The sequence below is a fragment of the Bombina bombina genome, chromosome 6, assembly GCF_027579735.1.
Source record: "Bombina bombina isolate aBomBom1 chromosome 6, aBomBom1.pri, whole genome shotgun sequence".
NCBI lineage: Eukaryota > Metazoa > Chordata > Amphibia > Anura > Bombinatoridae > Bombina > Bombina bombina.
Window position 1 is genome coordinate 92,076,758 of NC_069504.1, and position 17,204 is coordinate 92,093,961.

Sequence of the window (17,204 nt, forward strand, 5' to 3'; positions counted from 1 at the left end):
TCTATGCAAGCCAATAGTGCAATAATAATAAAGTGATCTAATAAATTAGAGTACTTTCTTCTTGCACTTTTATGCCCCTTTAACACATGCATACATGGATCACAGTGACAGTCATCACTAAACAGTAGACCCATTATACCAAAATGTGGACATCCCTGCTTAAAGGGACACTGAACCCAATTTTTTTATTTTGTGATTCAGAAAGAGCATGAAATTTTTAAGCAACTTTCTAATTCTCTTGGTATCTTTATTTGAAATGCAAGAATGTAAGTTTAGATGCCGGCCAATTTTTGGTGAACAACCTGGGTTGTTCTTGCTGATTGGTGGATAAATTCATTCACCAATAAAAAAGTGCTTTCCAGAGTTCTGAACCAAAAAATAAAAAAGCTTAGATGCCTTCTTTTTCAAATAAAGATGGCAAGAGAACAAAGAACAATTGATAATAGGAGTAAATTAGAAAGTTGCTTAAAATTGTATGCTATGTCTATCTGAATCATGAAAGAAAAAATTTGGGTTCAGTGTCCCTTTAAGGAATTATGAGTCAGTCGGGGAACACTCCAGTGTCTTTGTGGGTAAATTATAGAAAATATGACACAATTAATAATGCAACTAAATTACAAAGTACTAAGCATAATAAAACATGGTATAGGCAAGTCAGCCTCCTATGGAAATGCCAGGTTCGTGTTCTGTGCCACTGAGGATGTGTGTCTTTGTGCTGAACTGTACATATGAACTATTAATGTGATTTTTATTTTTTACGAAAACTAGCTATTACTTAAAAAATCTCAGAAATGAGAGAAAAGTCACAGAATTGACTAATTGGAAAGGAAATTCCAGTGCTAATGGTTTTGCTCTGAAATTTGACTTCAAGCAATAGTTGAAAATTTTTAACTTTATCTAAAGTCAGCAAAAAACACAATATAATACATCTGCAAGCAATGAAGTACAGTCTATTTAAACATTATTTTGCTATTTCAATTGTTTTTAATTGAATGTCACATTCAGAATAATGTCATATAAAATATTAAATGGTATAAATAAATTAATTCTGTCATTCAGCCAGACAATTGTAAGCTTCTTCATAAGTGTAGTAGCATGTTATAATGCTAAACCGATTTTAAACTTTGTTCATGGTGTAATATTACCCTGTGGAGATGAGTCACTAAGTTATGAGATAGAGCTAAAATTTTAGTAAATCATCTTCATGCTATGAAATAGGACTTAGGGTCCATTGATCAAAAACTTGCCAGCATGGAGGGAACTCTCGCAAAAATTTTTATTTTTCCCTCAACATTATATATTGTACAAAAAGTATCTCTTTTTCACATCCAGAACCCTGCATAGAAAGATAAACTGCTCTCAAGCTAAAATTGGTCTTTCTAAAATTCTAAAATTCTTTGAGGGACCTCACAATACTCATCATAGCGGAGAGGCACTTAGAGATAAATTTCTCAGCTAGGGCCCAATGATTTAAAACTCTCCTCTCAGGCAAGATGATCTAAGAAGTATGATGAGGTCCCTCAGATGTTAGAAACACAAATTTTACCTTGAGGAGAAGTTTATATCACTATACAGGTTTCTGGAGGCAAAGGAGAGAGTTCTATATTACTATATAAGATCTAAAAAAAATCAAACATTGCGTGTGATTTCTCTCAGCAGTGGAGAGTTTTTGATGTACGGGTCCCTAATGTAAATTTTTTAGATAACCCACCCATAAGTTGCCGTGCTACTGCCATTGAAGATAGAGAAAGGAATGTAGACGTACTTAAAGAAACTATTAGATTTATGTAGCATGGACATCTATTCCAATGGAATTGACATTCAATTACATCATACCTTCCGAACCTTTTATATGGAAGCCATTTTGCAGTACCAGAGATAAATTCCTCAAGATGTGGGATATTTTTAACCTAATATTACTTCTTACTATGATAAGGTTCATTTTAAAGTTAAGGTTAATTGTTTTGTTCTTTACTCTCCATGTTCTTGTTCTTTTTTGTTTTGCTTTCTACTACCAGTTGGAGGTTCTGTGATTATTTACTTAATTGAATTTACCCATTAGTATTGTTATATGTTTTAAAGGTTAAAATACATATATCAATCAGGAAAGCAAATCTTTATTATTAATCTACATTGCTCAAATTATAATATATATATATATATATATATATATATATATATATATATATACGTATGTATATATTTATATTACTTATGTCATATCTTGCAAGATTTTAATGTTCATGTTAAAATTAAAAAAAAAATTTTTTTATTCTTATCTTGTGTATTGTTATTTTAAAGGATTAAAGCGTGGGTGGACAAGATGCAAAATGAACTTGTAACATTGGCGAGGACGGCAAGTGGAGTTGATCAGCTAGTAGATGTGAGTATTCAAAAGATTAACTGTTAGAACTTAAACATAACAACAGTACAAGAATGTGGAATGTACTGAAAGGTGATATGTTCTATATCAGCTTATCAGCTATGCCACAAATAAGAACCAGGGTGTCTATCTAGTTTTCTATTATCTATCTATCTATCTATCTATCTATCTATCTATCTATTATCTATCATCTATCTATCACATATCTGTCTGTTTCTCTATCTATTATTTATCTATCATCAGTTAGCAAGATTTATCAAGCACTATGTGAGTTCTCTGTATTCTTCTATGCGTTTGACTCAGCTCGCCTGTGTAAAAGTGCACCTGTGGGCTCAAATTTATCATAAACAAGGTACTTTTTTTATGCTTTTTCAAAGGCTAGCTGAGGAGAAATAATAATAAATTTATCCTGTCGAAGCATTAAGTACACATAATTTATCATTGGAAATAAGCTTAAGGGGACAATTTATCAATTTCTGTCCGGCATAATACGCTGTAGGCATTTATTTATCATTGCACAAGCAGTTCACTAGAACTGCTTGTGCAATGCTGCCCCCGGCAGATTCGCGGCTGATCGGCCGCTAGCAGGGGGTGTCAATCAGCCCGAACGTATAGGATTGGGTGGATTGAAGACCGCAGCCTCCGAGGCAGCAGATCAGTTATCGAGCAGCGGTCTTTAGACTACTACTTCATAACTGCAAATATGAAAAAACAGAAAAAGGCGCTCCATACTTCATAACTGCTGTTTCCGGTGAGCCTGAAGGCTCGTGCGGAAACGGGGCATCAAGCTCCATTCAGAGCTTGATAATTCAACCCCTAAATTGCTGTAGAAACACCAATCTAAAATATAAATAGTAATTTACAATTTTTACCTATATTTTTAGCTTATATTTGGGCCTTTTTTGGTAACATAATTTTCTATATTGTTTTACTATTTTACTAGTTTTACCATCCCAAGGATTGCTTGTGTCCTCTTAGTGCATGGTTCTAAATTATTGTCTATAAGGCCATATAGGTCAAAGATGGAGTCCTTGTTTAAACTGAATCTTTGTTTGATCTCATGGTTTGCCAACGCATGCAGACCACAAGGACACATCTTCTTACTCTTCTGGCTTTTCCAGGCGCCTTGAAACAGAAATTCCGGTTAACAAAAAAAATACTCCATGTTCCACGAACAGCAGTTCACAAAGAAATTATTTCTAATGCTGTTCTTCACAGTACGTATGAAGAACTTCAGTGCACGCATTTGTAAGAGAATGTTGCATTCTCCATAGGCGCAAAAAAATGATAAGTGACTAGTCAAATTGATAAGGCGTACTATACAAAATCTAAATTAACCCTTTTTTGTGTGCACATTTTTGAGCACAAATATAAGGGAGCTACAATGATAAATCTTGCCCTTAGAGGGCAGGTATCAAGAAAAGAGTAAAACATCAGTAGTTTATTAGTGACTGGATTCTGATGGGTGTGGTGCTCAGACTTGGAGCGTACACAAGCAAGGAGAACAAGAAGGGCTGAGCTGAGGCCTTCTCCCAGCGCTACAGTAGCCCTGAGCCGAGAACTCCCCCCAACTGTGGTACCTGAAATACCAAAGTACAGATGGTTCTTTCTATACTATCTGCAGTTCTTGGTCACTGCAGATAACTTTGACAAGCTGTGGACTGTTTTTGTTGAAGGAAGGCCTGGTGAATCATCTAGTGTAAGCTAAATATAGCACATTGTTTTATTGTATTTCAGTCCATCTGCATACCAATGGTAAAAGGAGTTAGCTGCATGTGGCCCTTGGTAACCTCATATGCAGCCCCATCTTTTCCCCCACAAATAATTTAAACCTATATACTGGCAACTCAGTATAAGGAATTTAACTACCATGTAACTTTTATGGGCAATTAGTGGCCCTATATGGAGTTTTTTTGTCTGACACTAATGTGGGATGATAATTCAAATAGTTTTTTGCACTGACAAGTTAACCATTTGACTGGAGACATATAACAATGGATTTTAATAGCTAGAAATATTATGATATGTATAAAATCCATCTAATTGCTAATTCAGTGTATTTTAACTATATGTAGTTTGTAATGCATACATAGCATAATGTTCCTGTTTTTGCATTTTGTATTCTTTGATTTTGCTTCCTGGTGTTTCCTAGCAACATTGAATGTTTAAAAGCAAAAGGCTGTAACTTACAGAAATTCCCTTTGTGACCTTAATATGCATTATAATACATAAATATTTCAAATGTATTTATTTATTTACATTGTTAAAAAATTATTCTCAACTATTCTACAGCACAAGGTGATTACAAAATTCAAGTTAAAAGGACGAGACCCACATTTTTATGAATGATTTAAATAGAGCATAATCATCTTTCTAGTTTAATTATAGTATCAAATTAGCTTCATTCTCTTGGTATGCTTTGTTAAAGAAGCAGCAAAGCACTATTGCATCCTAGCTGAACACATCTGGTGAGACAATGACAAGAGGCATATATGTCCAGCCACCAATCAGCAGCTATTTCCCAGCAGTGCATTGCGGCTTCAAAGCCTACCTAGGCATGCTTTTCAGCAAGTGATACTAAGAGAATGAAACAAATTATATAACAGAAGTACATTAGATAGTTGTTTATAATTGCAAGCTGCATGTGAATCATGAACATTTCATTTTGACTTTACTGTCTTTTTAACCCATTGGAGGCTCATAAAAACTCATGATCGTCATGCACATCCACTCCCCAGGGCGAATGATGACCATGTGTAATCATGCTGGGGGTTCCCCCTTCCAGACGGATCCTGGGAAGCACAAATCTGCAAATGGGAAATGAGACTGCAGTCTCCTTTCCCATTGCTGTCTCCTTCAAAAACCCTGTGAGGACACCACTGTCCACATTGTAATGTCACAAGGGGCATAAACTACCTGCAAATTCCGGAAGTTATAGAGACTGACCCAATGAGCTAGGGGTAGAGGACTTTGCAAGCTGTTTTTTTAAATGAAGGTAGCATTCCCCTGTAAGATGCAGATCATCATCATTATAGCTGCAATAAACTGCACGTTAAAGTGCTATTTATTAAACTGAGGGGGGCTCAAACAGAGGGGCCGCATGCCCCTGTAAGTTTCAGGTGAATGCCGTAAAAACTGTGATTACCTGCAGCAACACTTAAAGTGCACTTTAACTTGAGGTAGGGGCCCTCTAACAGAGCTATATTCCCCCTCTATTTGTGGTAAAGAGATAACATTGTAGCCTGCCCTTTCAAATGTGGGGTCACTTGTCCCTCTTGTACAAAAAGGGAGGAAGATGGGGCTCTGTTAGGTGAAAATGCACTTTAAGATCTTTACCTGCTTTTTGAGGTTATTATCATTTATTGGTAATCACTTGCATTTTAATGGCTCAAGATAAAGAGGTGAATCTGCCCTTTCATATAAGGGCCATATACCCCTGTGAGATACGGATAATCACTTTTTAAAGTGGCAACTACCTGCACTTAAAAGTGTTCTTTAACCTGTGGGAGGGGGGCTCAAACAGAGCCCCTATCTTCCCCTCTGTTTGTATTATAGTAACAAGTCACTTCTTCTCTTTCATATGAGGGGTTACCTGTCCCTCTAGAACTAACTGGGAGAGATAGGGGCTCTGTTAGTTATGCCCTAACCCTCAAGGAATCAACATGTTTAAGTGCATCTGAAGGTTATTACCACTTTAAGGGTGATCTGCATGTTACAGGAGTATGTGACCCCACATGTGAAAGAGCAAATTGCCCTCTTTTAAATGAGTGGTCACAATCCCTCTACATTTATGGTGATCACATGCAGCAAGTATACACCTGTAGAGTGTTTGATTAGAGGGCACATTTTAAAACCCCTATCCCTCCAAAAAACACAAAGAGGTATAAGACCAGTTTAGAAAGAAGGGACGCCTCCTTTTTTATCCAATGTGGGGTCTTATACCCTTGTCATTAGTAAGTGATTTCAATAAAAATGATAATCCCCTACCTAATGGATTTAGTACTATACGGGGGGGGGCAGTGGCTATCCCCTTAAGACAGCATAGAGCACATGTGCACACAATACTCCTCACATGAAAGTGGGGATTACTCATTCTCAAGTGAGGGGTCTAATTTAGATAGGTGATTGTCATTCTTATGCTTCTATGTTTTCTAGGCACCTTTTACTGTACTCTAGGTTATAAAAGAGGACCAAGCACCCCAAAATAACCACTAAAATGGTACAAATTTACCTCTCATTTTAAAAAGTAGAGGCCCCTCTTTTAAAGGAGCTGATAACCATAGCATCCGCAATCACCTGATTGAACCATAGCCATATGGAACTATATCAAGGAGGTGAGGTAGGCAACTTAAAGTGATGGTAAAGTCACTTAAGTTAATTTACAGAGTATGAAAGCACTTTTAAATATATGCATATTGATGCTAGTATTTCTATTACACACACACTATAGCTATTGTTATACCCATTTTTATGCGCCTCTGTTCCCTGCTTCTATACTGCCTCCGTATCTGAATTTTTTATGCTTTAGTTTGACAGGCAGCTGTTACATCCAATAGGAGCTGCACCATACGCCCTATGTTACCTATTGCCAGCACGCTCCCGTGCTGGTAACTTCAAGCCGCATCTGTTTGAGGTAGAACTGCGCAAGTGCAGTTCACTACGCTCTTTGCGCTGCTTAAACAGTGAATCTGCTTCACCGTAGAGATTCACTGTTTGCTGCAGGGACAAGATCGGCACATGTGTTTGCTTTTTTTTTTTTGCGAATAAGCAGCACAAAGAGCGTAGTGAACTGCACTTGCGCAGTTCTACCTCAAACAGATGCGGCTTGAAGTTACCAGCACGGGAGCGTGCTGGCAGTAGGTAACATAGGGCGTATGGTGCAGCTCCTATTGGATGTAACAGCTGCCTGTCACACTAAAGCATAAAAAATTCAGATACGGAGGCAGTATAGAAGCAGGGAACAAAGGCGCATAAAAATGGGTATAACAATAGCTATAGTGTGTGTGTAATAGAAATACTAGCATCAATATGCATATATTTAAAAGTGCTTTCATACTCTGTAAATTAACTTAAGTGAGTTTACCATCACTTTAAGTTGCCTCCTACAATACCTAGACAAAATTGAGATCCCTTATTTGAAAGCAGCAATCCTGCAATCACAACTCCCTTGCAGCATTGGTTCTAATTTGGAGGTCTAGTGATTTGTAGGAGGCATTTATTACCCCCTCACCATATAAATATATCATAAAACTCATTTGAAACAGTGAGTTCCCATGATTAAAAAAATGTTTTCTTGTCTGTGTAGCTATCAAGGGATTGCCATAGTAATAATGATAACCCGGCAGTATATTTTGTGAAATTCTATGCAGGATCACTATTGATATAACTGTTTCGTCTTTTTTGTTTTGTTTCCTTGTATTTCTTGCTACTCTGAACCTTAGTTTGGACAGGGGTGGGAGCATTCATAAATTATCAGAATATTCAGTATTTTTTTAATGTATCTATCTAATATTTGTAAGGTTTTATATTTTATACCAACCACTTCTCTGTATAAATTGCGTAAGACCAAAAATAATATATTTTATCTTCTGATTTTCAGTTACCAATTTTTATTGAAAAATATAGATATAAAATCCTACATTTAGGAGTTTTAATATCCTCCACTAGAGGCGAATAGGTTATAGGAGGATGTTAAAACGTATGTGAAGTTGTGGGAGGATCCTACCATTACATTTAATCAGTAAACTAAGAAAAAAAAGTGTTAATCTGGACCCTTATCTAGTCCTCATTGCCAACTCTTAAAAATACACCACACTCTCTCATATGTGGTCAAACAGGATATAATACAGAAAACACGTATTAGAGTGGCGCTCAAAAGGGAGCTGAGGAGATATGTGCTTATATATCAGTCTTTATAGAAAAAAATATAAATTACTCTACGAAGTATCTTTTCCAAAACATCTAACACATTAACGCATTTATAGAAAAGTTTTACTAAATATTAATCTTTAAAAGCACTATAACCATTTAACTTACACACATCCTCAAAAAACAGAATTTAATACATAAAATAATATAAGAATTATATTAGAAGGTGGATTATCTCAATATTAAAAATAATTCGGTGTGGCCACAACTAAACAATGTATTTCTAAAAAACTTCAATTCATACAATATCTAAAAAAGCCTATATAAAGAGTTAGTTTATAAATAAACACAAAGTTGAAAATTAATCTTTTGTGTATGACAGTACAAAAAGACCATATATTGTCTAAAACATTTTCTAGTACACTTTCTAAATAAAGCCTATATTCAGTATTAGTAGATAAATATACGCAAAGTGAAAAATTGATACTTTGTGTATGACAGTATAAACAGACCTTTTTTCAAAAATTGAGTGTTCACAAATTTTATTGGCGTCTGTGAAATGAAACACAGACTCAAATAGTACCAAGATAATAGTAATGTCCTTTGTTTAGACCTAAAGTTGTTGGTGTTCCCTGCAAAGTCCAAAAGTCCAAAGTTTGTTTTCTGTAGCGTAATCGCTTATATATCTGGTTCCCAGAGTAGTATTATGATCAATATCACAAGTCACACATTAGTTTGGAAGATAGGACATCCAAATACAGGAAGGTTTGTAAAGACTAAAGTCCTACTGACCAGTCAGTGTAATGTTGATGAATGTAGGCATACTTATCTTACCCAGCTTTGGATCTGGTCAAACTCCTTATAATCACATTACCTGACAGACTCGGTTAGCCGTTATTTCTATCCACGCTTGTGTCTGTAGCGGGAGTTCCGGCGTCTTCACTGTCGTTGGTGATGTAGTGTGATCATCTGTTTCTTTTAGACTAATTGGCAGGCTGGTAGTCCGTAGTTCTTTCCCATCCACAAAGAGATTAGAAAACTTGGCTCCTTATGGTTTATCAGACGTAATCCTTCAGAACTCTCAGAGCTAGGTTCCAGCAAGTCACTTCAACGCGTTTCGGCAGGGTCTGCCTTTATCAAGAATCCAGCAAGTCACTTCAACGCGTTTCGGCAGGGTCTGCCTTTATAAAGGCAGACCCTGTCGAAACGCGTTTGAAGGCTTTTTTAGATATTTTATGAATTTAAGTTTTTTAGAAATACATTGTTTAGGTGTGGCCACACAGCATTATTTTTAATATTGAGATAACCTTCTAATATAATTCTTATATTATTTTATGTATTAAATTTAGTTTTTTGAGGATGTGTGTAACTTAAATGGTTATAGTGCTTTTAAAGATTACTATTTAGTAAAAATACTTTTCTATAAATGGGTTAATGTGTTAGATGTTTTGGAAAAAATACTTTGTAGAGTAATTTATCATTTTTTCTATAAAGACTGATATATAAGCACATATCTCCTCAGCTCCCTTTTGAGCACCACTCTAATACGTGTTTTGTGTATTACATTTAATCAGGATCTGTTTGGACTGATAAGTACAGCAAAAGAAGAGGGCATTCTAACACGTGATTAATTTAGTTATATATATTCTCCTTGCCCTAAAATCCCTATATTCTATCATCTTCCCAAACTACATAAAAATAATATAAACCCGCCTGGTACACCAAATGTCTCTGGCATCAACTCTATCACCAGCAACTTATCAACCTATATTATCATTAAAAATATCAAATCATATGTTAAGGATACTAGGGAAGTTATTCAGTGGCGGCACTATACACCAGCATCCCACATGAAGCTACTGTAAGAGCCATTCAGAAATACTGTGCCAAAAGTGATCTTCCCCCTTCACAAATTAAATTCATGGTAGATAGTATCTTTTTCACCCTGAACCACAATTACTTTAATTTTAATGATGTATTTTTAAACAAATACAGGGCACAGCAATGGGGATCACTATGGTCCCATCCTATGCCAATATATATATGGAGAATATAGTGGTATACCAACGGTACATCGATGATCTTTCTGAATCATAAATGTTTATTTTGACTTGAGTGTCCCTTTGAGTGCAACAGTGAAATGCTGCTGTAAAGATGCAGTGTTGGGTTGAAAGTAAAGCGGCACTGGGAAGGTGGAGTGCAATTGCATTGGCGTGCAGGTGCAGAGAAAAAGTATGGGCGTTGGGGAGAGACATTGTCAACAGTGCGGTTTATTTGAGATAAGTAGGGCCCTGATCTGGCTGATTTGAGTATTGGGGACAATAAAAATTGAGGAGATAGGGGGGAATGTGTAAATAGAGAAGGTTTATTGGCTATCAGTACCAATTAAGTAGCATCTTTGAATTTAGGTGGGAGAGTTTTGGAGCTGTATACATAAAATCTGAGCCACAAAGGTATATTTTAAAGGAGGTTTTGAGGGCTTTTCAAAGATTTTTGCTTTTAGATCAGGTTGCAAAAATATTGTGGGTAAATAATAAATGTTCTGTCCCATAGAACAGTTACATTTTTGTATTCAAAGTTAATGCAGGTGCACTTTTTCTTCTACCCCCCACTGTCACTACGTCTTGATTACATAGTTTTTCTATTACAAATACTGCAGTATTGACACCCCCTACTAGCGGACAATTGGCTGCGAAACTGCAGGGGGCGGCATTGCACCAGCAGTTCACAAGAACTGCTTGTGCAATGATAAATGCAGAGAGCGTATGCTGTCGGCAATTTATCGATGTGCAGCGAACATGATACGCTACATCATATCATGTCCACTTGCACTATGATAAATCTACCCCTAACTTTTAAGAGCATTACTAGCTAAATATATATGTTTATCCCATGCAACAGAGGCTAAACACATAGACATATAGGGCTTGATTTATCAAGTGTTGAGCGGACATGATTCGCTATAGCGAATCATGTCCGCTGGACATTGTACGCTGTCCACATTTATCATTGCACAGGAATTTCACTAGGAATGCTTTTTGCAAAGCTGCCCTCTGCTCAGTTGTGGCCAATCGGCTGCCAGCAGGGGCTGTAAATCATCCTGATCGTACTGGATCGGGATGAACTCAATCAGTGGCAGAGAGGTTAAGGAGCATTACGCTGCTTTTAATTTTCATTTCAGGCGAGCCAGAAATGATGGGCCTCCAAAGCAGAATCCACTGCTTAATAAATGGAGCCGATAGAGTCCTGAAACAAAGATTGTGGCTCCCATGCAGTAAACTGCTGATAAGCCAATCAGAAGAGGCAGTCACACATAACCACCAATAGCAGCGGCAACGATTATAAGTGGAGCGCAAAATATCGCTTTCCTTAAAGCTATTTTTGCTCCAGTTTGTAATCCCAGTGCACACAAATGTGCACTGGTATTACGGGTGAGGTATAATGCGTTCACATTGCACTGAAGAATTGCGCTCACAAGGGCGCGCTGCCGTAGGCTTCAATGGGAGCCTCATTCTCGTAACGTAGAGAAGGGAGTAAGTCTCTCAGGGATGGCAACAAATTGTAAATATATATGACTACATACAGTGGGGCAAAAAAGTATTTAACCAGCCACCAATTGTGCAAGTTCTCCCACTTAAGAAGATGAGAGAGGCCTGTAATTTTCATCATAGGTATACCTCAACTATGAGAGACAAAATGTGGAAACAAATCCAGACAATCACATTGTCTGATTTGGAAAGAATTTATTTGCAAATTATGGTGGAAAATAAGTATTTGGTCACCTACAGATTTCTGGCTCTCACAGACCTGTATCTTCTTCTTTAAGAGGCTCCTCTGTCCTCCATTCATTACCTGTATTAATGGCACCTGTTTGAACTTGTTATCAGTATAAAAGACACCTGTCCACAACCTCAAACAGTCACACTCCAAACTCCACTATGGTGAAAACCAAAGAGCTGTCGAAGGACACCAGAAACAAAATTGTAGACCTTCACCAGGATGGGAAGACTGAATCTGCAATAGGCAAGCAGCTTGGTGTGAAGAAATCAACTGTGGGAGCAATAATTAGAAAATGGAAGACATACAAGACCACTGATAATCTCCCTCGATCTGGGGCTCCACGCAAGATCTCACCCGTGGGGTCAAAATGATCACAAGAACAGTGAGCAAACATCCCAGAACCACACGGGGGGACCTAGTGAATGACCTGCAGAGAGCTGGGACCAACATAACAAAGGCTACCATCAGTAACACACTATGCCGCCAGGGACTCAGATCCTGCAGTGCCAGACGTGTCCCCCTGCTTAAGCCAGTACATGTCCGGGCCCATCTGAAGTATGCTAGAGAGCATTTGGATGATCCAGAAGCGGATTGGGAGAATGTCATATGGACAGATGAAACCAAAGCAGAACTGTTTGGTAGAAAAACAACTTGTTGTGTTTGGAGGAGAGAGAACACCATACCTACTATGAAGCATGGGGGTGGCAACATCATGCTTTGGGGCTGTTTCTCTGCAAAGGGAACAGGACGACTGATCTGTGTACATGAAAGAATGAATGGGACCATGTATTGTGAGATTTTGAGTGCAAACCTCCTTCCATCAGCAAGGGCATTGAAGATGAAACGTGGCTGGGTCTTTCAGCATGACAATGATCCCAAACACACCACCCGGGCAATGAAGGAGTGGTTTCATAAGAAGAATTTCAAGGTACTGGAGTGGCCTAGCCAGTCTCCAGATCTCAACCCCATAGAAAACCTTTGGAGGGAGTTGAAAGTCTGTGTTGCCCAGCGACAGCCCCAAAACATCACTGCTCTAGAGGATATCTGCATGCAGGAATGGGCCAACATACCAGCAACAGTGTGTGACAACCTTGTGAAGACTTACAGAAAACGTTTGACCTCTGTCATTGCCAACAAAGGATATGTAACAAAGTATTGAGATGAACTTTTGATATTCACCAAATACTTATGTTCCACCATAATTTGCAAATAAATTCTTTCCAAATCAGACAATGTGATTGTCTGGATTTGTTTCCACATTTTGTCTCTCATAGTTGAGGTATACCTATGATGAAAATTACAGGCCTCTCTTATCTTCTTAAGTGGGAGAACTTGCATAATTAGTGGCTGACTAAATACTTTTTTCCCCACTGTACATATATATTTATGTGTTAATTTATGTATATATTCATATAAATATATATTTACAGAGAACAGACAGTTCCCATAGACCACAATGTAAAGGCAGTTTTTAGTGCAGTTTGGGGTTTTTTTTCTAACCCCACAGCTGCCAACTTTAGCCCCCAAAAACTGCTAAGTGCAATTTTTTTTTAATATATATTTTTAAAAATGCTACTTTTTTTTTTTAAAGAAATCTGACACTTAAGTTTGAGGGCGTTTGTGGGACATGTATAAAATTAACCATCGATCTGAGCTACTATGAGCTCATGGTAGCAATAACCAGCCACTTGTATTTGCTGGTTATTTATCGCTCGCGCCGCAAACAGCAAATTTGTTCGTTTGCAGGCGCGCAATAAATTAGCGCTCCACTTGTAATCTAGCACATAATATTTTAGCTCTTTTTTGTTCTGTTAGACACCAACTTTCACTGCTACATAATGCGGTAAGAAGTCCTCAATAGTTGGAGTTCTGTTCTTTAATATATCATGAAACAACCCCCCATGATAAGCTTTTAAACTAATATTTAATCTGTACTTTACTGGTTTTTCTGCAGTATGAGGCAACAAATCTATTGTGTGTTTTGAGAACTAGATATGTATGGAATCAAAAGCATTTATGAAAGTTAACAGTGGTATAGCTTGCAGAAGACTTGACCTCAGCTGCCTTAGAAGTACTGCATGAAAGTAGTTCTGCAGATGACTTGCTTGAAGTGGAGTGAACCTGCAGACTTTTTTATTCATACTGAGAAACACACTAATTGCTGGTAGTATCTCTTTAACTCTGCATCAGCAGGGAAAAGGGCTCATGCAAAAAAAAAAAAAAAATGATTTCATATAAAGTAATTATTTGCAAATGAAATTAAACTGAGTTATCAAAAAATATTTTTTTGGAACAATATACAGTAAATATGCATTGTGTGCAGATATTTTCAAAACCATTAGGAGAGATGTCTGTTCTCATATTGGGCTAGATTACAAGTGAAGAGCTCATTTATCTTGCACCCGTAAATGGGAAAATTTGCCTGTTTACGGGCTTGCTATAAATAACCAGCCATTACAAGTGACTCGTTATTGCTACCGTGAGCTGGTGGTAGCAATTAGTGCTCAGAAAATTAACCAAAGGTCAGACCGCTGGTAATTTTATAAATGTCCCCCAATTGCCCCCAAATTTCAGTGTAGTAATTTTTATTAAAAAAATATTAGCATCTTTATATTTTAATAAAGTAACTGCATGAAGCAATTATAAGGGGCTAAAGTTGGCGATTGTGCGGTGTTAGAAAAAAACTGTCATTGAAAAGGGCCTTTACATTGCGGTCTATGGGAACTGTGTGTTCCCTGTAAATATATATGTTTATGCTTATTTTTATATACATATATATTTTTGTGTTAATATGTGTATATACACATAAATATATATGTATATATTCATATACATATAGATTTATATTTGCTGCCCATTGATGCGCGACTTACCCCCTTCACTGTGCTAGTTTTCATGCCGTTTGAAGGAGGCTCCCATTGGAGCCTATCGAAGCACACTCTCGTGAGTGCAATACTTCCCAGCAATGCGAACACAAGCTCGTGTTCGATTGCGGCTAACTTGTAATACCAGCACATATTTGCGTTTGCTGGTATTACTCAGTGGAGAGCAAATATCGTTTTCTGAGCAGGCGTGGTATTTGAATATTGATCCCCTAGTCACAGGTAGCATATGTGTGTATGCCAATGAAACAATAATACATGTATGCACATTTCAATGTTGACCTTTCTATCACTTTAATGTCAAGCATGTTTTTCGCCAACTTAAGGATGATTTTACCTTATTATATTAGAGTAGTCATAGTGCAGCTCTTCTATAAGCTAATTCTACAGTTAGAAAACTATGTACTCTACCATATGTGGACTGCATTACACTATATAAGTCTAAAATACATAAATAGGTATATGAAACCCAAAATGTTCCCTTAATGATTCAGATAGAGCATGCGATTTCAAACAATATCTTATTTACTTCTATTACCAATTTTTCTTTGTTTTCTTGGTATCATTTGTTAAAAAGCAGAGACATAAGCCGAGGAGCCTGCCCATTTCCGGAGCACTATATTGCAGTAGTTTTGCAAGAATGTTATATATTTGCAAGAACACTAGATGGCAGCACTATTTCCTGCCACATAGTGTTACAGACACCTACCTATGTATCTTTTCAACAAAGAATATCATGAGAAAAAAGCGAATTTGATAATAGACGTAAATTAGAAAGTTTTTTGAAATTGTATACTCTGTTTTAATCACAAAAGAACATTTTGGGGTTTTATTTTCCTTTATTTATACTTTAGTTACAGATTCTCTAAAAGTTACTTTGTGAACAAGGTGCACAATACCATAGTTCAGTTTTATGTATCAAGCAGCAAAAATGTGTTTTAAAATAGTTGACGGGAAGTGTGTTGAATGTTTATTTAATTTGTATTTTAAGCAGATGTCTTGTCAGTGTTTTAGAATTCAGAGCCTCTAGAGAACAGAGAACCAAATACAGAAGTGCTATCAGGCAGACTGTTATTGACTGACCTATATGTTGCATCAGACGTATTCCTGAATCAAGCCATCAAAGCAAAATCACTGTGGCTAACACTGTATTCCTTGATTGAAGAATATAAAATACATTTAATAGCTCAGGACATCAAAAGGAATAAATTGTCTAAACCTGGCAATTGTGTTTTACAAACTGGCTAGTGTCTGTCTGAGTGTGGCTCAGTTAAAGTAAATTAATCTGTGGTTACTTAGCGGTATCCTGAAATTAAAGTCGGTTAATGGCATTTGATACTCCTCTGTCACAAAGTGAAAAAAGTATAAAAATAGTGACTACATAAATGTAAACACATTGCAAACAATTAATATTATTAGAAAAAAAATGAATGGAATATGAAAACTATATATGGATACACAGTGCTACATGTATGCTCCTATATATGTTTGTGCACTTTTAGGGACATTTAAAGGATATTAAACACAATATTTTTTTTCTTTCATGATTGAGAGAGAGCATACAATTTAATCAACTTTCTAATTTACTCCTATGATCAATTTGTCATTGTTCCCTTGGTATCTTTATTTGAAAAAGCAGGAATGTAAGCTTAGGAACCAGCCCATTTTTGGTTCAGCACCCTGAGGAGGACTTGCTGATTGGTGGCTACATTTAGCCACCAATCAGCAAGCACTACCCAGGTGCTGAATAAAAAATGGGCCGGCTTGTAAGCTTACATTCCTGCTTTTTCAAATAAAGATACCAAGAGAAGGAGAAAACATTGATAATATGAGTAAATTAGAAAGTTGCTTACAATTGCATGCTCTATCTAAATCATGAATTTAAAAACAAATTGGGTTTCCTATCCCTTTTATTACCTTGGTAAAAGGGTGCAGAAGGGTCTGTTCACTGATTAGTACACCTGTTTCTTTATATACAATATAATATATCTTTCAAACAGAAGAAAAATATACTTAAATATTTCTAAGCTAGTACGTTTTAGCTACTAAGTATGCCTATTGCACCTATTTCATATTCTCAACAAAAAGTTTCCAATGTATATAATGTTAATATATTTTTAGTATTATTTTTACAAACAATACATAGTTTCACCTTATAATGACTGCCCCACGGTAAAGAATAGTTTGTATATAAAAATAACCTTAAAGGGCCATTATAGTGAAAACAGTGCATGCTCAACAATATGTTTATACACTCACAAAGGAGTTAAACACATAGGTAGAGTATTGCT

General features: G+C 36.6%; 1 protein-coding gene across 4 annotated transcripts in view; it reads left to right on the plus strand.

Annotated features, from left to right (window-relative positions):
* Window positions 1–17,204, plus strand: part of CACNA2D1 (calcium voltage-gated channel auxiliary subunit alpha2delta 1) — a 1,258,723-nt gene that overhangs the window by 200,031 nt on the left and 1,041,488 nt on the right. For all 4 annotated transcript variants that reach the window (XM_053716513.1, XM_053716514.1, XM_053716515.1 and 1 more), the window contains exon 2: window positions 2,302–2,383. In XM_053716513.1, coding sequence (XP_053572488.1) covers window positions 2,302–2,383 — 82 coding nt within the window. The remainder of the gene's footprint in view (window positions 1–2,301; window positions 2,384–17,204) is intronic.